Below are 24,004 nucleotides of genomic sequence, written 5' to 3' on the forward strand. Positions count from 1 at the left end.
TAACTAAACCATTAACCTATAGGGATATGAGCATCATTCTTAATATTTTTCGTTATCAGTTTTTATGAAAAAGTCACTATTCTTACTCTTATTTTAACATTCAGAGGAAAACGTTCAATCTTGTCATGAAGTATGAAATTAGGAGTTTGATCTGTCGATGTATTGACGGACGAAATAATATTCAACCAGAATTATTATATATGGGGGAAAAGAGGCAAAGCACTGCCAAGATAGGATACCATGTAGAAGTACATAGGTATGTGTAATGGACTTGAATCCCTGACACGGGATAAATTATCAATTAAAAACATTAATATATATGTATATAATTATGTTTTAGAGAAAAACAGCTTCATGTATGATCCGCTGTTATATTAATATTCTGAAGGGTATTTATCGATAAAACTATTTTTTGCTTACAATAATGATCCTATATGGATATTATTTGCCAGTTTGAAATTATTTGCAGTATATTTTCACTACAAAATAATTAAATCTTACTTGTAACAAATATTTTCATTGACGAAACAATATGTAATCAGTCAATAACGTAAAAAAAAAAACCCAAAAAAGACGTTGTCGTCTCTTTTTGGCTGGCTGATACAGCGGCGAAATTATTTCTAAAAGAAAGGACTTGGTCGATAAATGTGGATTTACGAGGGATTATGTAGAAAGAAAGAAAGAAAAACGGAATGTTCTCTCATCATAAACTGCTTCACGCGGTTTATTAAGAAACACTCTATTTTAGTGTTATGACTGTAACATAAAGCGTATATTACAGTTAATCCTAAAATAATCATTCAAGCAATACCATATATTTTGTTTATATTGTTTATATCTTTACTGGTGTTACATTATTTTTTTCAATAGAACTATCTGGTGAAAATGGTAAAATGTCAACAACAAAAAAAAAAAACAAAAAAAAACCGGACGAATAGCGGCTGTGTCAAGTTTAAACTGATGACGCAGGGTTATTATTGACACGTTAGTAAAATCTTGTGATCCTGAACTCAATGGGAAATTTTAATAGGGTATTATTCGATACTCATGGTTTTACACGGAGAGTTCTCGTGGTATTCTGGTCCATGGTCCAAAACATACTATGCAAGCTATCACACGATGGCACTAGCTCACGAAACAACGAGTTATCTCCCTTCATTCGTAATATTTGTGACTATCCGGGGGAAGAAATAACAAAACTTTTGTATTTTCAAAAACGTTTTTTAATAAAATGCCAGATCAAAATATACAATTTTAAACGAAAACATATGTCTCGATGTTACGTCACAGTTTGTGATATAAGATTATGCTGATGGCTAAAACTGCACATACAATGTATAAGATGAAATATAGAAATCTAAACAGTCAGGATAGGGTACCAAAATACTGTACTGTACGATATCAAAATGTTATGGTACCGTGCAAAAATAGATATATCTGGACACTCTGAACAAACTGTTAACATTTCAAGGCAACGTGGTGTGATTGTTTTACTAATTTCGAACGATATTATTTACTTGTCATACGAAATACAATTATCGCCTAACAGAAGGGATGGCTTTGGTACATATATAGAATGATGTAGAACAATTGTATTATGATAATGAGCACCAACACTATACCACTGATATCGTGTTTATCAGGGTGTGATCCAGGACGTTTTATCTCATACAACGAACATTAACCTTGGAACCATTTGGAACTATTGGAATCCTTGAAGTCCCATAATGGCACATCTGTATAACGAGGCCATCAAAACACTGCGGGATCCCGGACTTACAGGCGAACGTCACTGCGGGACAGACGAACGTCACTGCGGGACTAACATACGAACGTTACTGCGGGACTTACAGATGAACGTCAATGCGGGACTAACATACTGAACGTTACTGCGGGACTAACATACGAACGTCACTGCGGGACTTACAGACGAACGTCACTGCGGGACTTACAGACGAACGTCACTGCGGGACTTACATACGAACGTCACTGCGGGACTTACAGACGGAACGTCACTGCGGGACTTACAGACGAACGTCACTGCGGGACTTACAGACGAACGTCACTGCGGGACTTACATACGAACGTCACTGCGGGACTTACATACGAACGTCACTGCGGGACTTACATACGAACGTCACTGCGGGACTTACAGACGAACGTCACTTGGGACTTACAGACGAACGTCACTTGGGACTTACAGACGAACGTCACTGCGGGATTTACAGACGAACGTCACTTGGGACTAACAGACGAACGTCACTTGGGACTAACATACGAACGTCACTGCGGGACTAACATACGAACGTCACTGCGGGACTAACATACGAACGTCACTGCGGGACTAACATACGAACGTCACTGCGGGACTTACAGACGAACGTCACTGCGGGACTTACATACGAACGTCACTTGGGATTTACAGACGAACGTCACTTGGGATTTACAGACGAACGTCACTTGGGACTTACAGACGGACGTCACTGTGGGACTTACAGACGGACGTCACTGCGGGACTTACAGACGGACGTCACTGTGGGACTTACAGACGGACGTCACTGTGGGACTTACAGACGGACGTCACTGTGGGACTTACAGACGAACGTCACTGCGGGACTTACAGACGAACGTCACTGCGGGACTTACAGACGAACGTCACTTGGGACTAACAGACGAACGTCACTTGGGACTTACAGACGAACGTCACTGTGGGACTTACATACGAACGTCACTGCGGGACTTACAGACGGACGTCACTTGGGACTTACAGACGAACGTCACTGCGGGATTTACAGACGAACGTCACTTGGGACTAACAGACGAACGTCACTTGGGACTAACATACGAACGTCACTGCGGGACTAACATACGAACGTCACTGCGGGACTAACATACGAACGTCACTGCGGGATTTACATACGAACGTCACTGCGGGACTTACAGACGAACGTCACTGCGGGACTAACATACGAACGTCACTGCGGGACTTACAGACGAACGTCACTTGGGACTTACAGACGAACGTCACTGCGGGACTTACAGACGAACGTCACTGCGGGACTTACAGACGAACGTCACTGCGGGACTAACATACGAACGTCACTTGGGACTTACAGACGAACGTCACTTGGGACTTACATACGAACGTCACTTGGGACTTACATACGAACGTCACTTGGGACTTACATACGAACGTCACTGCGGGATTTACAGACGAACGTCACTGCGGGACTAACATACGAACGTCACTTGGGACATACAGACGGACGTCACTGCGGGACTTACAGACGGACGTCACTGCGGGACTTACAGACGAACGTCACTGCGGGACTTACAGACGAACGTCACTGCGGGACTTACAGACGAACGTCACTGTGGGACTTACATACGAACGTCACTTGGGACTTACAGACGAACGTCACTTGGGACTTACAGACGAACGTCACTGCGGGACTTACAGACGAACGTCACTGTGGGACTTACATACGAACGTCACTTGGGACTTACAGACGAACGTCACTTGGGACTTACAGACGAACGTCACTGCGGGACTTACAGACGAACGTCACTGCGGGACTTACAGACGAACGTCACTGCGGGACTTACATACGAACGTCACTTGGGACTTACAGACGGACGTCACTTGGGACTTACAGACGGACGTCACTTGGGACTTACAGACGAACGTCACTTGGGACTTACAGACGGACGTCACTTGGGACTTACAGACGAACGTCACTTGGGACTTACAGACGGACGTCACTTGGGATTTACAGACGAACGTCACTGCGGGACTTACATACGAACGTCACTTGGGACTTACAGACGGACGTCACTTGGGACTTACAGACGGACGTCACTTGGGACTTACAGACGAACGTCACTTGGGACTTACAGACGGACGTCACTTGGGACTTACAGACGAACGTCACTGCGGGATTTACAGACGAACGTCACTTGGGACTTACAGACGGACGTCACTTGGGACTTACAGACGGACGTCACTTGGGACTTACAGACGAACGTCACTGCGGGATTTACAGACGAACGTCACTGCGGGATTTACAGACGAACGTCACTGCGGGACTTACAGACGAACGTCACTTGGGACTTACAGACGAACGTCACTGTGGGACTTACAGACGGACGTCACTTGGGACTTACAGACGGACGTCACTTGGGACTTACAGACGGACGTCACTTGGGACTTACAGACGAACGTCACTTGGGACTTACAGACGAACGCTACCGTTGGAGCTTCAGACGAACGTCACCTCGGAAATGTGTTATAGACGAAAGGAGACGGATGCTTATATACTTGGAATCGGAAGCCAAATCTTACCACCAATTGTTACAAAAGGACACTAGCGATTGATATACAATATGACCCTTGAGATTAAGTCCGTCGTTCGGTGTCGTGTTCCTTCTCTTCAACATCTGGTCTTAACAAGCTCATTACATCGGCTGAGACTACTAGGCCAATGTGTCTTCTATAACTTACCCTCGTCACCAAATAAAACGGAAAGTCCTCCAAGTTCTAGAATACACGTGGATGTCGTAATTGGACCGAGGTCGTGACATAGTCCCTATATGTGACGTCACCACTTATATGATCGTCTTACAGAAATAATTGAGTTCTTTGCATTATCCTCGTTTATATACCAATCGTCCTCGTGGATATCGTTTTCTAGTAAAGTATATGTGTATACCTGTCTTTGTCGTAATGTTAGGCTAACTAGGTGATATACAGACAAAAATATTTTCGCTTCCTGATTGTCAAATTCAATGCTGATATTGATGATTAAGTTGAGGACGTTTTCAAGATATTTATTTTATTAGTTAAAACGGTGTTATTAAGTTTTTAACTTTTTCACTGGTAAAATCGTAATTAAGAAGATATTGACGATTGTCTCCCGCAACCTCATCATCGTAATGATAGTAATTACCAGTCGACTTTGAACGTATAAAAAATTCATTTTCGCGTTATATTTAAAGGTAAACAAAACTTATACGTTTTTCTATTTCACATTATACATTTTTTTCAGTTAAAACAGAGAATGTTTTTGTGAGGAAATATTGTAGATCCTATGTGTTTAAGTATACGCTACTCCACCTCGCGATGCATTCTGTGACTGGATGTAAAACCACGTTCGTATACATGTGGCGAATAAGGGAGTAGGCCATGACACCCGACTGACTCTAGAAATGGACAACTCATTAAATTGACCACAAATTATCCGCGAGCGTGTATGCATAGCTGGGCCACCATGTACCCACTATAACCGTACCTGGACGCTAATAGGGTAATTATTTACTCACATATACATGACTGCCTAAATTGACCACAATGTACTCACTTACACGAACGTGTCTACCGCAATTGACCACAATGTACCCACTTACACGAACGTGTCTACCATAATTGACCACAATGTACCCACTTACACGAACGTGTCTACCGTAATTGACCACAATGTACCCACTTACACGAACGTGTCTACCGTAATTGACCACAATGTACCCATTTACACGAACGTGTCTACCGTAATTGACCACAATGTACCCACTTACACGAACGTGTCTACCGTAATTGACCACAATGTACCAACTTACACGAACGTGTCTACCGTAATTGACCACAATGTACCCACTTACACGAACGTGTCTACCGTAATTGACCACAATGTACCCACTTACACGTACGTGTCTACCGTAATTGACCACAATGTACCCATTTAAAAGTTTCTATACACTGAGCGGGTCGTTTTAATGACACCGTTGTATCTGATGTCTTGTTCCACATATGTGTACAATAAGGGTCAGGGTTACAAAAACAAAAAAACCCACCCAAAGTTGATAATTAAAGGTGAAATGAATGATGCATTTGTTATTTCGTCATAGATATGTACAAGTTTCTGTAAAGCACAATTTTCGATCCAGCAAAGAAAACAACAAGATGATTTTGGCCAATGATAACGGTTGAAATTATCCTCTGGAGAGTTGCCTGTACTGATAGCACGTGTGGCAGCAGTGTGTGTTGATAGCCTCGGTATCACACACCTCAAGGCCGTACTGACGCACGTACTCCCGGCATGCCAGCATTCCACGGGGAGTGTTCATCCGAACTGGTCGGTCACCAAACTGGCAACCTGCAACAAACAATGAACAATATAAGGTCAAGGTCACCAATAATAATTAAGAGATAGCCAACCAATAGTTCAAGGTCACAAGTGCCTGCTTGAGCGAGCCAATCAAAGTAGACAGACTATCCATGTGCGATCCCCATAATATGGCTGGCACAGCGACCAATTATATGCTATTATCATTCGGTGGTAGAAATTACGAGACAATTTGTCTAACTCAAAAGAAAGAATATGATGTTCAAACAATAGCGAACATTAGCTGTACGTGTTTCCATACCAGGTAGTCGTTACCAAGTCCATGGATTAGCTGTAATTGTATCCCTATCAGGGAGATAGTCGTTACCCAGTCCCTGGATTAGCTGTAATTGTATCCCTATCAGGGAGATAGTCGTTACCCAGTCCCTGGATTAGCTGTAATTGTATCCCTATCAGGGAGATAGTCGTTACCCAGTCCCTGGATTAGCTGTAATTGTAACCCTATCAGGGAGATAGTCGTTACGAAGTCCCTGGATTAGCTGTAATTGTAACCCTATCAGGGAGATAGTCGTTACCCAGTCCCTGGATTAGATGTAATTGTAACCCTATCAGGGAGATAGTCGTTACCCAGTCCCTGGATTAGCTGTAATTGTAACCCTAGCAGGGAGATAGTCGTTACCCAGTCCCTGGATTAGATGTAATTGTAACCATATCAGGGAGATAGTCGTTACCCAATCTCCGGATTAGCTGTAATTGTAACCCTATCAGGGAGATAGTCGTTACCCAATCTCCGGATTAGCTGTAATTGTAACCCTATCAGGGAGATAGTCGTTACCCAATCTCCGGATTAGATGTAATTGTAACCCTATCAGGGAGGTAGTCGTCACCCAATCTCCGGATTAGCTGTAATTGTATCCCTATCAGGGAGATAGTCGTTACCCAATCTCCGGATTAGATGTAATTGTATCCCTATCAGGGAGGTAGTCGTTACCCAATCTCCGGATTAGATGTAATTGTAACCCTATCAGGGAGGTAGTCGTTACCCAATCTCCGGATTAGATGTAATTGTAACCCTATCAGGGAGGTAGTCGTTACCCATTCCCCAGACTAGTTGTACGTGTCTCTATACCAGGGAGATAGTCGTTACCAACAAAAGAAATCTGATGAATCCACGATAAAATTTGGTGTTGATATTTATTGTTACCATTTCCTAAACTACTTGTTTCCTGATTCATCACAAAACAACGCCCTTTGACCTTAGTGTCCCCTGATGGCGACGCATTGCCCTCTGATCTGCTTCCATGGGCTGGCAGTTATCAATACAATGTTACCGGGTGAGGTATGCTACCACATCCAGGTGGAGAATCAAATCATCCGTCAAAGGTCGCTATTATCCACCGTCTTTAAGATGACCTTATCCACCGGGAGGACGTAAATCCACCCAACAACACGCAGATGTCAGGTAGTTGGACTCTCGTCTTTCATATCAACCATTTACATTAAATAGCATAGGTTAAATACATACATGTAATTATTCTATATGCGAAACGAGACGAATTAGCAACTAAATTTTCGTCCATACGTGTACGTTGTTGAAATTTTGAAAACCCGAAAATCCAGCTTAGATTATTGGATTGAAACGTACGCCGTGACGTGCTTCCGGAGACAATTAGTATCATTCCTGAATGGGAGTTCTAAAGGTCAAAGGAGTTTAGTACGCGACACCAAGCGCACTTAATCCTCATTTGACAGTAAACCCGTCAGTGAATTGTATCTCCGAGGCCTGATTCAGTATCATACCTTAACTTAAACTTTTCCAAGGAAAGCGTTACAGATTTTAAGGAAGACTTCCTCTTAAATTCTGTGATCTCTTCCCATGGACAATTTTAGGTTAAGGAACGTTGCTGATTCAACGGCATTACAAAACCCCAGCTTACTATTGCTGATCAAGGTTGACTATTTTGAGGATTTGTAACAATCTAGCTCTAACTATTGGATCTAAGTTTAGTGTTTTTCATGTTTATGTTTCTAAATCTGTTACAGTCTACGTGTATTTGGACCTTTCCTGTTGTGTACAGCACATTTTTAGACGTTTTGGGGATTCTAGATTAAAATTCGGTAAAAATGACACCCCGAATGACAAAACCTATTGCAGCAATTCCGATTATCGTCTCATCAGTTGCCTACACACTAAGGTAGATATCGTGATATTTTAGAGAGTATAGATTACGGATTTATTGTAACTAGAATTTGGTTTTATTTTATTTCAAATTGTCCAATTTATGAGAATTTATGTAAAAGGTTTAAAGAATATTATTGGAATCGACCATCTTCATATAAGCTTGTTCAGATTTTAACAGTACATAACAGATAATGAGCTTTGTGATTTGAGCAAATATATACAATCAAGTTTATCATTACGGTCAAATTACCACGCTTTATGTAATGTTTAATCTTCCTATCAGTTTCTCTTGTAAATTATTATATCCGGTATATAGTGTTCATTGTATGAAATCATTTAAAATAAGTATTTACATATAACTCATGTTCTATATTTCTAATACCTATATAAGCTTTTAACTGTTCGCCACCCAGTCACTTTTAAATCATGCAAATGTAATCATTATCCTATAACCACTGGTCACTGGACATGCTACGTACCTGGGATATTCACACGTATCCTTGACCTTCAACCTTTCACACGTGCTGCAGCACACCTGGCGGACAGAAGTTTGGTAACAATTTACTCGTAGCTGGTTGTCGCTGGTGAAGGGTTCGCACAGCTGTGGGTTCTGGTCGCCCCATTTACACGCTGAAACAATACATTCATCAGGGTTCATACCAAGGCAATTCACTCAAGACAACAGTACATTATCAGATGAGTAACGAGAAATTTCGAAAGATTATAAAAACAAGAGTATTTTATTTTACATACATGTATTCTCTTCTGATTCAGCTTTTCTGAAACTTGATCAGGTTGTGGGTAAAAACGCCCCATATATTGACCTTGCTATGTATTGGTAGAACAGTATATTGCATGTATACTGGCGTGTTTGTCTCATGGGACGAATCGTCTATACCAATAGGCATTATCATTGTTAAACATATTGCATCAAGATGTCGTTATCAATAATCGAGTTTCTATTTGTATGAATAGAATATTATAAATTAGGAGATTTGATGATTGATTCATTTGTAACAGGAGAGGAGAAAATGTAGCGGCCAGACCGGGATTCGAACCCGGGACCTCCGAACACTAGCCGGATGCTCTACCAATTGAGCTACCTGGTCACCGATGATCGACCCAGTCCAGTCCCGCTACACACCTCCCTCCTTTTTTTCAAGTCTTCACCCTCGAAGACACACGAGACCCTTATACCACCACCGTGGGTATTTTAGTTGGGCGCCAATTTTGTAACAGGAGAGGAGAAAATGTAGCGGCCAGACCGGGGTTCGAACCCGGGACCTCCGAACACTAGCCGGATGCTCTACCAATTGAGCTACCTGGTCACCGATGATCGACCCAGTCCAGTCCCGCTACACATTAAAGAATTTGAAATGAAATAAATGGATGAAATATACAGGAAGTGACGTACATGGGTTTGATCTGTCCTCTAATCTCGGACACGTCTGACAACACAGTCGCTGGTTCTCCGGAAGGTAACAAAGATGGCGTCTCTCGCTGACAATCTGACAACGTGGTGTAAGATCTCCGTATTGGCAACCAGTTATACCTGAAATATGAAAACGAGTGTTTTATGAAATAAAGGTCCATTGACTACAATATACACTTACTGGGATCCCAATCGGCGTGGTTCAACTGTGATTGATATGGGTTGTACCGTTGTGGTGATTTCGAGACATAGCGCAGAGCAACGTATATTCCTTATGGCCTGCATGTCAATCAATGATCGGTCGGTTTTGGGGCGACACAAACAAAGGTAGAAACTGAGGACACCTCAAAACAATGGCGACTTACGACTCACCACAGAGAAAGGAACCTAAATATACCCGAAACAAAGGAACTCGGGATCAAACTAAAGGACATGGAATGAGGGATACAACGAAATAATAGGAATTGTCAACTAGAATACAGGTGAACAGGTGCTTACCCGTATTTATCTGAAGCTCGTATCTACTACATTTGTCGCAGCATATCTGGCGGTTTCTTGGAGCATAACAGTCGAATGGCTCCATGTTTCTACATTGGTACGACCGGTCTCCATACTCACATCCTACAGGGATATATTAGCACACTGATAATACAAAGTGGACGAGAGTGAAAACAACATCACACAAATGGAGAAGAAAGTTTTAACTTGTTTGTAAATACAAATGTTCAGGTAAATGAATAAGATTTTACAACACTTCTACATCATTTCTAATGGTCTGATATAATATGACAGTTAAATACTAGCCATTTAAAGTGACATAACGCCTGACGTCAGTATACCCGCTATATACATATGCTAATATCAGCCTTCCCCCGATTTGAAGACAAATCTTGGCGGATATCACCCCTTTATCACTTGTTTCCTTACCTATGTTGGACGGCCGCTTGATGGACAGACACTTTTCGCAACAATCACGAGACACACGTTCGTAGTTGTAGCAGATAAAGGAACCAAGTGTGTCTACAGCTCGTGAACATTCCATGTTGTTGATGTATACTCTGTATGAGGACGTCGGACAGTTCTATGCGAACAAAGGACAGACATATTTTAATTACCATTTCAACACCTACAGTGTATACTCTGTACGAGGAAGTCGGACAGTTCTATACGGACAAAGGACAGACACATCTGAATGATCGTTTCTACACCTACAGTGTATACTTTGTACGAGGACGTCGGGTAGCTCTAGGCGGACAGAGGAGAGAATACTTTATTTAGCATTTCTACACTTACTATTTCGAACCCAATAGCTTTCATGGTGTGGGACAACATGTATCGTGCTAGCACAATATAACGAGGAGTTTTAGCAAACCTCGAAACTTCTCTTAAAGTTGGAGAGAATTCAATGAAAGTTGTCAAAGGGATTGGCCTTAAGAGCATAGCTCACTGTAAGCTGTCTGGATTACGGGTTTAAAGAGAATAACTCATTTTAATGGTCTGAGGGAATGGGCCTGAAGAAGACATCTCAATCTAAGCTATCAGAGGTATTGGGCCTGTAAGTTGTCTGAAGAGATTGGCCCGATAACAACAATTCATTGTAAATTTTCTGAGGGGATGAACGTGAAGAGAATAACTCCCTGTAAGCTGCCTTGGAGATGAGCTTGAAGAGGGTAACTCACTTTAAATTGTCTGGGGGTGGGTGCGGATGGGCCTGAAGAAGATAGCTCATTTGAAGCTTTCTGAGTGGATCGGCCTGAAGAGATTAACTAACTCTAAGCTGTTTAAAGGAATGGCATGAAGAAGATAACTCCTGTAAATTGTCTAAGGGATTGGCATGAAGAGAAAAGCTCATTGTAAGTTGTCGGAGGGATGGGTCTGAAAAGGAAAGCTCATTACAAGTATGCTGTCTCATGGATTGGCCTTAAGAGGGTAGCTGACAGTAAGCTATTTCTGGGGATGTGCCTGAATATAGCTAACTGTTAGCTATATGAGGGGATGTGCCTGAAAAGATAAGCTCATTGTCAGCTGTTTGAGGGGTTATGTCTAAGGATAGCTCAGTGTCAGCTGTCTGAGAGATGGGCATTGACAGGATAACTCACTTTAAGCTGTTTGAGGGGATGGGCCTAAGAGATCAGCAGTCCACTGCTATTGTGAAATATAATTATATCTGTTCCATTTCGCTGAATTGCATTTGGAATAGTTTGTTTGTAAGACAAATACTTGTTTATCCTCAGCCGAGATTGGATGGAGCTATATTTGTAGGGTATTGTAATCTCTATCTGGTTCCGAATATCAATCTAGAAAGAGTACAAAGATAATTGCAGTGTTTGTGTTGCAGTTGGATTATTTATTGTCCAAGAACACTTCCGTCACCACCCCGCTCAAGAATCAATCGTCGCCCTGTTGACGGTCATGAATAAAAGTGGTAAATGCATTCCTTTCATTCATACTACCAGAATGTGCAGAACAAATATAAACCGTTCGGATATATTGCAAAGGTAACCTTTAAGTCCAACTCTTTTAAAGGTCACCTTCAGGAATTTGCGAATGGATGTTACATACAAAATGGCATAGGATACGGTGATCGATTAAGCTTTGTGTAGGGTTGGTAATCCTCTGAATTAATGTACAAAGGTACATTTTAATTTTGTAGACACATATATACTACCAGATAAAAACAAACGCAAGTTGATTTTCGGAAGTTATTATTTCATATGATTCTTAGACGATGTGTTAATGGTGGGTGTTTCTCGATTATATGATAAATTAATACATTTTCATGATTTTGTTGTCCTATTACAGATGGTTGTTGCCTGAATACCGTTAAAACAAGGATACCCTACGCCCTTTCCTGATCCAAATCAGTAGCGTGTGTGCCCACCACCCACTGGCATCAGTCGCTGCTATTACTCTCCTTAACATGGATCCCAACAAGGTGTTTATTGCCCTTTGAGGGATATTATTTCACTCCTGAATAAGGGCCTGCGTGAGTTGAGCGACGTTATATCGGACGTTGACACGCTTCCTAACTCTCCTGTCTAGCAAATGATCGATTGATGGCATACCTGAACTTAATTGATGCCAATAAAGAACTGGAACGTTGTTTTGAATCATAAAGTCACGAGAAACCCTAGCAATATGGGGCCTCGCGCTGTCTCGCTGTCGTCCATCTGACCTGTAAAGCGTAAAGCAAGACTCGTCAGTAAACAACAGACTATACAATGGGCCAAATGAAACCTATTAGATGCATGTGTAAGGAACCACTGCATTCGACGTTAGCGTCGCCCCTGTATAAATGGCAGACCAACACAGAGAAGTTGTGGCCTTAAATAAAACTCTCACAACCGATTCCGAACCGTTCTGGTCACACTGGCCCTTCAATGAATGTTGACAACTTGACGTACTGTATTCTTCGCCGTCTAAAATCGGTTATGGAGGTGAGAGAGACGTATTGCTCTATCTTGACGTCACGATGTAATGCGCAGGTGTCCGATCCAGGGACAGTCACCAAGACTTCCTGTGACTCTGAGACGCCCAGCTATAACCTAGGACGTTATAACTTAAGTCATCCTAATCTTATTTATAACAATGTTAACATGATATTATAACCTAGCCATTCACCTCATGGATATCATTGCTAACAGGACGTTATACAATAATCATTATATTGCTGGGCTACATGGCATTACGAATGCCCCTGCATTATCAGAGCAATGACCTTTCCCCTAACGATTGGACTCAATCTCAGCATTTCGCTGTGTAATCGCTTCGAAAATAAATGTAGTATAACTGATCTGTACTGTTCCAATGTTCGATTTGTAATGATTTACCAGCACATATGGTGCAAGAGTACCCTGGATCCACGCTTTCTTGAAAAATCTGCTGAAAGCATGCAGCGTCGAGCGGGGTCACGGTCGACTTAATTTCAAGTAAAGAACATTTCATAGTGCTCTGATGTAGCTCAGTGTGAGATTTGATGGGATTTGGACCACGTGTCTAAAAGTAAACCGAACTTGTATTTCTTTTTTCCGCTAGTATATTAATTGAACTTACCGGATCGTCAGAAATGATTCCAGTGTTTGGGACGGAACTGGTACCAGAAATGTAGCCGCCCTGGTTTGTCACACGCCTGTTGTTGTAATTGCTGTATTGTGGGTTGTTGTTGAGGTTGAAGACCTGTCCCAGTGAGCTATACCCTCCACCCCTTCCACTCGTCGTGTAACTGGTCCCAGTCTGGTACGGATAATGTGTCTGTGTTTGAGTGGTACGTGTTTCGGTCGTGTATGATGTACCGGTGTTAGTTGGGTACTGGCTGTATTGTGGGTTCGTTTGAGTTCCTGTCGTATACACAGGCGTGTTGCTCCCTACCCGGGTAGATTGTGTCCCCGTGTTGTATACAGGATTCCGTCCGGAGTTTGTCCTACTACCAGTGTTATAGTTATAATTCGTCTGTCCTTGAGTAGTTTGGCCATAACCTTGACGTCTCCGAGTGGTTTGGTCATGTCTCTGATTTGTTTGACTCTGACCTCTCTGTGTCATTGGATCCCCAGTCTGTTGGTTGGAGGTATACTGCACCTGTACCCCAGAGTCATACTGAGTCGACCCCGTATCGCTGGTTCCTGTACCCTCTTCTGCATGGGTTCCTAACCGTTGTGCTGTTCCTTCGCGAGTGACGTAATATTGCGTTACAGTCGTTCTACTTCCGTCTCTGCTCTGAGAACCCTGACTTGTAGATCCCGTATTTCCGGTTGAAGGATATGTATGAGGAGTATATGTACTTTCTCCAGTTTCGGCAATGACGTCATAATTATCTGTGTTGAATACCATTCTCGTTCTGATTTCATCATCTTCGGGATCCCTTCTCGTATTGACTTGGTGTGTACCAGAAGTATCGAAGGTAGCCCCGCCATGCTGGTAGTCATATGATGCCTGACCGCGGCGATCTACGGGGACAGAACCGGACTGATGTGTCATTGGGAGAGGCTGTGGAAGAAAAAAACAGATAAAGAGAAAACGTAACCAGGTTCTGAGTAGGAACACTAATGGTAAGGCATCCAGGTTCTTACTTTGATACCACGTGGATTAACATGGCGACTGATGTCGATGAAGGATACCGTAAATTTAAAATCAAATTTTCGACGTTAACTTTGAAATACTATAAGCGTACTAGTTTAGGCGAAGTCCAATATTAGATAAGCGCACTGCTGAATTGTCATATGTAAAAAGTGTAATTAGAGCAATCATAATTGAAAGCAATGATTTCAGTGCGAATAAGATTCAAAAATATTTACCCAATTATAGGAAACACTAACCACCAACATAAAAATCAAAGCAGACAGGAAGAAAAATGACATATACTGATTCAAAGTAATGCAATGGAATCAAAGTTTCGGATGGAGGTGTGGATACACATAACAAAACCACCAATATTCTATAGGTAGCCGCTCGTGACAGACATTGAGATATATGGATATAATTTTCCCCGTTCCCCACGGGCTCAAAGTGGTACACACTGGCGAAGATGGAGTTAGTGCTAATAGACCACATTGGTAACTAATGTAATGATCGATTATTTAATAAACAAAGTGGAACCATACGTGAATCCTTAACACAAAATATTACTTCAAACGATATCGTGATGTTGGGATTCACCCAAATTCCTCTCTTGTGTTTGCAATCAAGTAAAATATCCTGATGCTTGCTACAAACACCGTTTATATACTTTATATATTCATATACATATTTTTCGGTAATGATCACCGATTATATCTGACGTCTATTTCTGTCTGACTCAGGAGAGAGTACCAGCGGTTAAGACTTAACTGCTTCGGACATCTTAGGTGGAATAGATATTGACTCGCTTTGGAATCGACACTCCAATAATAACGCATTCTCTCCGGGCCCAAACTGTCTCATTCCATCAACCAGACGCACTTGTCTCCCCCTGGATCGATTATGGGAGATTTATTGCGTGTTACACTGTTCTATGTTTTACGAGACGATGTTCATTTACAGCGAATTAACAGATAAGTAACTGGAAGATATAGTATAACTAAATTATATATGAACTATTATATATATTTATACATGTTCTATGTATACATGTATATGTGATCGTTTGTAATATACTTATGTCTTAATTAATGGGCAGATTTCAACGAAGATATTACACGACGAGTGGTTGTTGTATGTGGTATTTCTTTCAACCAAGTTACATATTGTTCAAAAGTTACAAAAACCACGAGTTTTAGCGAGTTAGTTTTGTAACTGTGGAAAAATAACTAACGAGAGTGAAAGAAATACCTCATGCAATAACCACGAGTTTGTGTGACCTGTTTTTACAGCGGTAAGAAAATAATCTAAGGATGAATTGACCTGTTTCATGTCAAAGTGTGTTCTTTTCACAATATCAGGACGGGCGTAAGGATATGACCTAAAGTAAAATGCCGCTAATTAATATGCAAAACTGCCAATTTCGGAAATGTGGGCAGATATTACAATTTGTTGTTAATCATAAAGAATAATTAGGTTTTTTTCTAAGCAATAATTTGACAGAAATCTATATAAAAAAAATAAATAATCACAAAAACAATCAGGAAATTCTTTCTATGTGTCGTCATTACCGCGAAGCGGCCATCAAGTTCTAGCTAATCAAAATACATTGATTCCACGTGATCAAAAATAGTCCTAGTCAAAGTTCACCGTGTTAACCAATCAAAACAGGTTGAGAGTTTACTCCATAAACTGTTTGTTATTGAACAGTTGTAATGCGTAGATCGTGCTTTTGGAGACGAATAACACCCACATATTGTGAAGGAATATTATATAGCTAAATTATATGAAACCATTATATATACTTGTATTTAATGATATTATATAACTAATTACAAAAAGATATATAGTGGTTAATATTTATGACATATAACATGTCATGACATCTTTCTCATGAAGATATTAAAATATATGTTACGGCGGCATACCTACGTAGTGATTACACCCGGATATGTAACTGCTGACAAGGCCCAGTCCATGTCCTTTAATGAAGTCCAATTTTACTCCTGATGTCATCAGTCTATATGGAACTTGTTTGTGTGTCAAACCATTACAAAGGTTTACTCTGGGTACATACATTTTATTGAGACTTTTTTGTCAAGTTTGGTTTTGTTTTATGGGATTAACGTTCTCGCATTAGTCAGGGTCGTATGAGGACAGGAAAGCACAGAAAGAGTGCTGAGAGAAAATAAAAACACGGGAAAGAAAGAAAAGATAAAGAATTTCATGTGCTGCAATAGGTACAGCAAATATATTTCAAACTCTCCAATACCCCCTAAATACAATGTGCACGGGGCCCTATTTTAGTCAACATCCAGGGGGATAGAATGGGCGTTATTATTGGACTCTCTGATGTCCGCTTAATCTAAGAAAATACCCGATTCTTCAGGAGTCCCAGTTTTCTTTAAACCATCAGTGGGAAACAACAACGGGCCTTATTATCTCAAAAGTCTTTTGTTTTGTGAACTGACCAGTGCACCTGAATAGCAATATTGATAATATATATTAATCTACCGAACGAAAATAAACATTTCGTTCAAAATTCTTCATGAACTGGGAACAACCCTCGAAAAAAACCAGGCAATCTGCTCCACGTGAAATACCTATAGTTTGTATAAGGTAATTTTTGTTATTGGATCATCATTTATTGATGATTTTTTCATTGGATGGAAGCACGTAAAATGGCGAACCCATTTCCCCTGTACGTGTACGTAGTGTATTGTATGTCTATTGCCATGTGTAGAAAGAGAAACTATCGCTTGTTGCTATATTGTCTTTAGAAATAATACGTTTTCATGTTTTCGGTATGTTAATGAAAGCGTAAAAAAACCCCGGAAAAAGCAACAACTAAAAAAAACCCAAAAACACATAAACTGGCATTTGTTCCACCAATGCTAACCGACATTAATTAATGTGTACCTACCGGTAACTGTCCTCCGTCCGTCGTCCGCTTTTGTCGTTCTGGAATGTGTATCTTCTCCTTCTCTTGGCTGTCTGAAAATTAAAAACGAATTATATAACAACAAAATCAGCTTTGTAGTGTTTGCCGAATAATAAATATTTCTACCAAACTGTCCCTTGTTTGGCGTTTGGTGTTCTAGCAAGGGCATATAAAGATGTAACGCCGTGTCACAAAACATTAGAGTATGCTATATAACCCAATAGTCAAAGATCAGAACAATGTGACAAATGCTATGAGGTTTGGCGAGAAAAAATTAAACAACTCTGCAATGGATACATGGAAGACTTTTTGTTTACCGATTCTCAAATTCTTGTAGAATCGGCAAGTACATGTAGGTCTAGTGCTGATGGGATTTTAACAATAGTTACCTCAGGAAATGTCTGAACAGACATTTTCTAGGTATCAGTCAAATTTTCGAACGTCATATTAAACAGCAAAATTCTGACTATGAATTTTGGAAGAAACTTCTCGATAAACTTTGCACACACTTTACAAACTACTTTAAATTATTCCCTGTTAAAACTACAGAAACAAGCTATCCTAAACAACATTGTTATCATTTTGACTCGTGTTTTTCAACTGTCTAATCATAAAAACAACATATTGAGGTTTAAAAATAAAACATTTGTTTGTTCTGTTATTAAGGTACGGTCGGGCCATGATTGACGTGTCAAAATATGCAGGATTCTCTCCCGGAGCAGCCATTTGTATGATTCACTACATGTGTTCGTCATAGCTTTACGTTTAACACTTGTGAAATGCACATGAAAGAGACGACGTCTCTCTGGGATTAAATCTCGACGAGCCTGTTTTGCAAAATGCCACAACGAGCAGCCAGTTAGCTTCGCTACAATATTTTACAATTTTAAGAAAAAAAAAAAAAAACACGAAGAAAACTAGCTGTTTTGTACATGGCAAGAAATGTGCTGAATGCATGCCTGCCTAATTGTTTGGAGAAGGGTGAGATAGCGTGCCTTCCTTGATAGCAAATAAACCTTAATTGATGCAAGGGCGTATTCTTATACAGTGTCTAATGACAGAAGAACTTCACTTATGAATGCTTTAACAGCCCGGTCCTCAAAGGGCCTTCCTGATTTCTTCCTCGATCGAAGAAATAAAACTCATATTCAGAAAGAGTTTTAACTCTACCTTAGTAACAGCGCTGATTTAAGATTCCTAGATAGTTATATATATTTTGTAAGTTTATTTCTCAATTATATATACAGTATTGGTGTATTAATGAAGCTAACATAGTAGTGTTACCGTTCTTGGCATTGCTTCACTCAGTACCATTTGACCTGTATATTATATATAACGTGTTACATTCCAGATGATGTGTATTGAAGTGTTCGCGAGTGCTGTCTGCCTTCAAAAGGCACATGTCCTCTTCAATGCCTGTCAAATTTCAATGTGTGTGTATACAACACATGTAACACGAGTAACTCGATAGTAGGTTAATATGGTATCTGATATTTGATGAGTCTCGTTGGAATGACATTTGTACTGGTACATCTTTGTTTAACTCCAAATACTACACCAAATCTCATCAAATATCTTTATATTGAAATGAATGTTTTTCTCCTTTCCCGACATTTTGATAAAAAGTTATTTGTATTTGGTATTTACAAACGTAGCGATGCTATACGCGTTAGTCCTAAATGACAATGCTATAACTGCTGACTATTCTCAATAGTAACGTTAACTTTTGTGATAAGATGTTATCGATTGTATATAGGCGGTACAATAATGATGTATCTATCATGATAACGGAATGCAACATCGCGTTTTTTTGCTTCTTAAATTGACAATCGAAGTGGTGCATACTTTTGACGTTTACCAATCACTGACGTTTTTTCCCCAACTTTCTACGTGCCAGTAAGCTTAAGACTATGACTGAAACTTTTTGGTTGTAACCTTTCAATGGTCTCAATATTCATTTGTTTTTATTTTGTCGCCGTTTCATCGATTTTCAGTTAGAGTACGATTTCGATTACATGCCAGTATTCTCAAATTTGCCCGACAAACAATCTTTTGAAAAAGGATAAAAGCGAACAAGTCGGCATAAAGCTTTGGGATTCATGAATAAAAAAGTCATTTGTGGATGAAACATCGTATGTATTATAGCATACCCTCTATTGTCAGTCCATTCTTGGATAGATACGACAAATAAACAAGAGAAAAGAGAATAATAAACATAATTGAATTATTTCTTAATTTGAAACAGGGAAACAAAAGAGAGAAAAACGTCGTAAAGTTTTTGAGGGACAGAATAGGCATTACATGTAAAACATTTGAAGGAAAGAATAGGCAGTACGTGTATAACATGTTAAACATGTACTCAAATTATGAAAATATTGCTCCTTCCTGTAACAAACCACCGATATTAGTCCACATTTAAAATTAATAATAGAAAAAAGACAATAAGGATAGTCAGGACTTAATGAACAATGTTATCAATGTTTGTTCACGGTAGCTGTGACGCTATAGGGATTATCGAGGAAAACTTGAAAAACAAAGTGAACATAAGATACAAACGACGTCATAGTTTGCTTTTAGGAGTAAAATTCCAACTACTGTTTCCAGTGCAATGTCTTTATATCGTAGAGGCGTAAGTTAACATATAAAAAGATAGATAAAAACAAAAACAAACATAAACATCATTACAGATTTGTTACATATGTCATTGTGGTGATATGTGCATCCTCGACAAAACACAAAGTTATAATTTTTAAACGTGCTTATTACATGTATTTGTCCTCTGCATATAGTATTAGATAGGTGGGTGGTTGTGTGTCCTAAGTATAGTATTATAAATAGGTGGGTGGTTGTGTGTCCTATGTATAGTATTAGAGATAGGTGGGTGGTTGTGTCCTATGTATAGTATTAGAGATAGGTGGGTGGTTGTGTGTCCTATGTATAGTATTAGATAGGTGGGTGGTTGTGTGTCCTATGTATAGTATTAGAGATAGGTGAGTGGTTGTGTGTACTATGTATAGTATTAGAGATAGGGTGGTGGTTGTGTGTCCTATGTATAGTATTAGAGATAGGTGGGCGATTGTTTGTCCTATGTATAGTATTAGAGATAGGTGGGTGGTTGTGTGTCCTATGTATAGTATTAGAGATAGGGTGGTGGTTGTGTGTCCTATGTATAGTATTAGAGATAGGTGGGCGGTTGTGTGTCCTATGTATAGTATTAGAGATAGGTGGGCGGTTGTGTGTCCTATGTATAGTATTAGAGATAGGTGGGTGGTTGTGTGTCCTTGTATAGTATTAGATAGGAGGGTGGTTGTGTGTTATGTATAGTATTAGAGATAGGGTGGTGGTTGTGTGTCGTATGTATAGTATTAGAGATGGGTGGGTGGTTGTGTGTCGTATGTATAGTATTAGAGATAGGTGGGCGGTTGTGTGTCCTATGTATAGTATTAGAGATAGGGTGGTGGTTGTGTGTCCTATGTATATCATTAGAGATAGGTGGGTGGTTGTGTGTCATTGTATAGTATTAGATAAGGTGGGCGGTTGTGTATCCCATGTATTGTATTAGAGATAGGTGGGCGGTTGTGTATCCTATGTATAGTATTAGAGATAAGTGGGTGGTTGTGTATCCTATGTATAGTATTAGAGATAGGTGGGTGGTTGTGTGTCCTATGTATAGTATTAGAGTAAGTAAGTAAGTAAATAGTTTATTCAAGTGTCACATGTTTCAATACAATACATAAAATACAGTTTTCATCACTGAGTTATTAAAACACCCGGCCGATTTCGACCTATGAGACACTGTCATATCATCATCTAATAAGAGCTATGCATTAACTAAATTGAAGAAATACATGCTAAAATATTCTAAAGTATTGTCACATTTGCTTACAATATATTACAATTTTAAAATGTACAATAAACCTGATCCAATTCATAAAATATTCAACTATGATAAAATCAGATAAATCTGACACAATTTCTAAAATATCTCACCCTTAAAAGCATTGCCGTCTTCTGTACATTTTATATAAAACAGATGATAATGAGCACTGTAGTGCATTATTATTCATTAAATATATAAGTTTATGTTGGGAGTCAAGCTCAAAAAAAGTAGGATTAAACACTCCTGCTTGCTCCAACAAAGTATTTCTTAAATCATCGTAAAAATCACAATCAATCAGGAAGTGAGTTTCATCTTCAATATGGTTTGAACTACATAATCGACAAACTCGTTCTTGTAATGGAGTTTTTGGAACAGTATACCGACCGGTCTCTATATTCAATTTTAAGTTACCACAGCGAAATTTCGCTAAACATTTACGGTGGTGCCTACTGATAATCGTGGTGACATAATATTCAGGTGTAACACAATATTTATACTTTCTGTAAGTTCTAAGTAGAGATAAGTGGGTGGTTGTGTGTCCTATGTATAGTAATAGAGATAGGTGGGTGGTTGTGTGTTATGTATAGTAATAGAGATAGGTGGGTGGTTGTGTGTTACGTATAGTAATAGAGATAGGTGGGTGGTTGTGTGTCATACGTATAGTATTAGAGATAGGTGGGTGGTTGTGTGTCCTATGTATAGTAATAGAGATTGGTGGGTGGTTGTGTGTCATATGTATAGTATTAGAGATAGGTGGGTGGTTGTGTGTCCTATGTATAGTAATAGAGATTGGTGGGTGGTTGTGTGTCATATGTATAGTAATAGAGATAGGTGGGTGGTTGTGTGTCCTATGTATAGTAATAGAGATTGGTGGGTGGTTGTGTGTCATATGTATAGTATTAGAGATAGGTGGGTGGTTGTGTGTCATACGTATAGTATTAGAGATAGGTGGGTGGTTGTGTGTCCTATGTATAGTAATAGAGATTGGTGGGTGGTTGTGTGTCATATGTATAGTATTAGAGATAGGTGGGTGGTTGTGTGTCCTATGTATAGTAATAGAGATAGGTGGGTGGTTGTGTGTCCTATGTATAGTAATAGAGATAGGTGGGTGGTTGTGTGTCCTATGTATAGTATTAGAGATTGGTGGGTGGTTGTGTGTCATATGTATAGTATTAGAGATAGGTGGGTGGTTGTGTGTCATATGTATAGTATTAGAGATAGGTGGGTGGTTGTGTGTCCTATGTATAGTATTAGAGATAAGTGGGTGGTTGCGTATCCTATGTATAGTATTAGAGATAGGTTGGTGGTTGTGTGTCCTATGTATAGTATTAGAGATAGGTGGGTGGTTGTGTGTCATTGTATAGTATTAGAGATAGGTTGGTGGTTGTGTGTCCTATGTATAGTATTAGAGATAGGTGGGTGGTTGTGTATCCTATGTATAGTATTAGAGATAGGTTGGTGGTTGTGTGACCTATGTATAGTATTAGATAGGTGGGTGGTTGTGTGTCCTATGTATAGTATTAGAGATAGGTGGGTGGTTGTGTGTCATTGTATAGTATTAGATAAGGTGGGCGGTTGTGTATCCTATGTATTGTATTAGAGATAGGTGGGAGGTTGTGTGTTATGTATAGTATTAGATAGGTGGGTGGTTGTGTATCCTATGTATAGTAATAGAGATAGGTGGGTGGTTGTGTGTTATGTATAGTAATAGAGATAGGTGGGTGGTTGTGTGTTACGTATAGTAATAGAGATAGGTGGGTGGTTGTGTGTTATGTATAGTAATAGAGATAGGTGGGTGGTTGTGTGTTATGTATAGTAATAGAGATAGGTGGGTGGTTGTGTGTTATGTATAGTATTAGAGATAGGTTGGTGGTTGTGTGTCCTATGTATAGTATTAGAGATAGGTGGGTGGTTGTGTGTCCTATGTATAGTATTAGAGATAGGTGGGTGGTTGTGTATCCTATGTATAGTATTAGAGATAGGTGGTTGGTTGTGTGTCATTCGTGTAGTATTAGAGATAAGTGGGTGGTTGTGTGTCCTATGTATAGTATTAGAGATAGGTGGAGTTGAATGTGTCCTATATATTTTTAGCATTGGAGATAGGTCCTATGCGTATAAAGTAGTTTTCACCGGTCCCATATATGTGGAATCAGATTTCTTTACTTTTGACAAAATGAAACATGTATTGGACTGCTATTAACATCAAAATATATTGTTTCAGGACGTGACAATGTTAGTTGTAATATATTTTAAGCAGGACGACTTGTGTATAATACGTTGTTCCTACTCCTGATTGTAAGGGAGATTATCACTAATACACTCCGGTGACGAAGCTGACCGATATAATTATGTACTCTGCTATTATTTTTAAATAAAATAATGGGTTTTACGCAAGACG

At 39.7% G+C, this 24,004-nt stretch overlaps 1 protein-coding gene and 1 non-coding gene across 2 annotated transcripts in view; both read right to left on the minus strand.

Moving 5' to 3' along the window:
• Nucleotides 1-1,205: 1,205 nt before the first annotated feature.
• The window catches only part of LOC117336811, a 37,583-nt gene continuing 14,784 nt past the window's right edge, over nt 1,206-24,004 (minus strand). Inside the window, exons 2-8 of the mRNA XM_033897464.1 lie at nt 17,709-17,779; nt 13,787-14,716; nt 10,661-10,814; nt 10,232-10,354; nt 9,716-9,853; nt 8,781-8,931; nt 1,206-6,149 (exon numbers count right to left, since the gene is read on the minus strand). Coding sequence (XP_033753355.1) covers nt 6,134-6,149; nt 8,781-8,931; nt 9,716-9,853; nt 10,232-10,354; nt 10,661-10,814; nt 13,787-14,716; nt 17,709-17,779 — 1,583 coding nt within the window. The 3' untranslated portion in view covers nt 1,206-6,133. The remainder of the gene's footprint in view (nt 6,150-8,780; nt 8,932-9,715; nt 9,854-10,231; nt 10,355-10,660; nt 10,815-13,786; nt 14,717-17,708; nt 17,780-24,004) is intronic.
• Nucleotides 9,339-9,410, minus strand: Trnat-agu. Its single transcript has one exon. It is a non-coding gene; the product is annotated as a tRNA-Thr (tRNA).

This window comes from Pecten maximus, chromosome 10 (assembly GCF_902652985.1).
Source record: "Pecten maximus chromosome 10, xPecMax1.1, whole genome shotgun sequence".
Classification (NCBI taxonomy): Eukaryota; Metazoa; Mollusca; class Bivalvia; order Pectinida; family Pectinidae; genus Pecten; species Pecten maximus.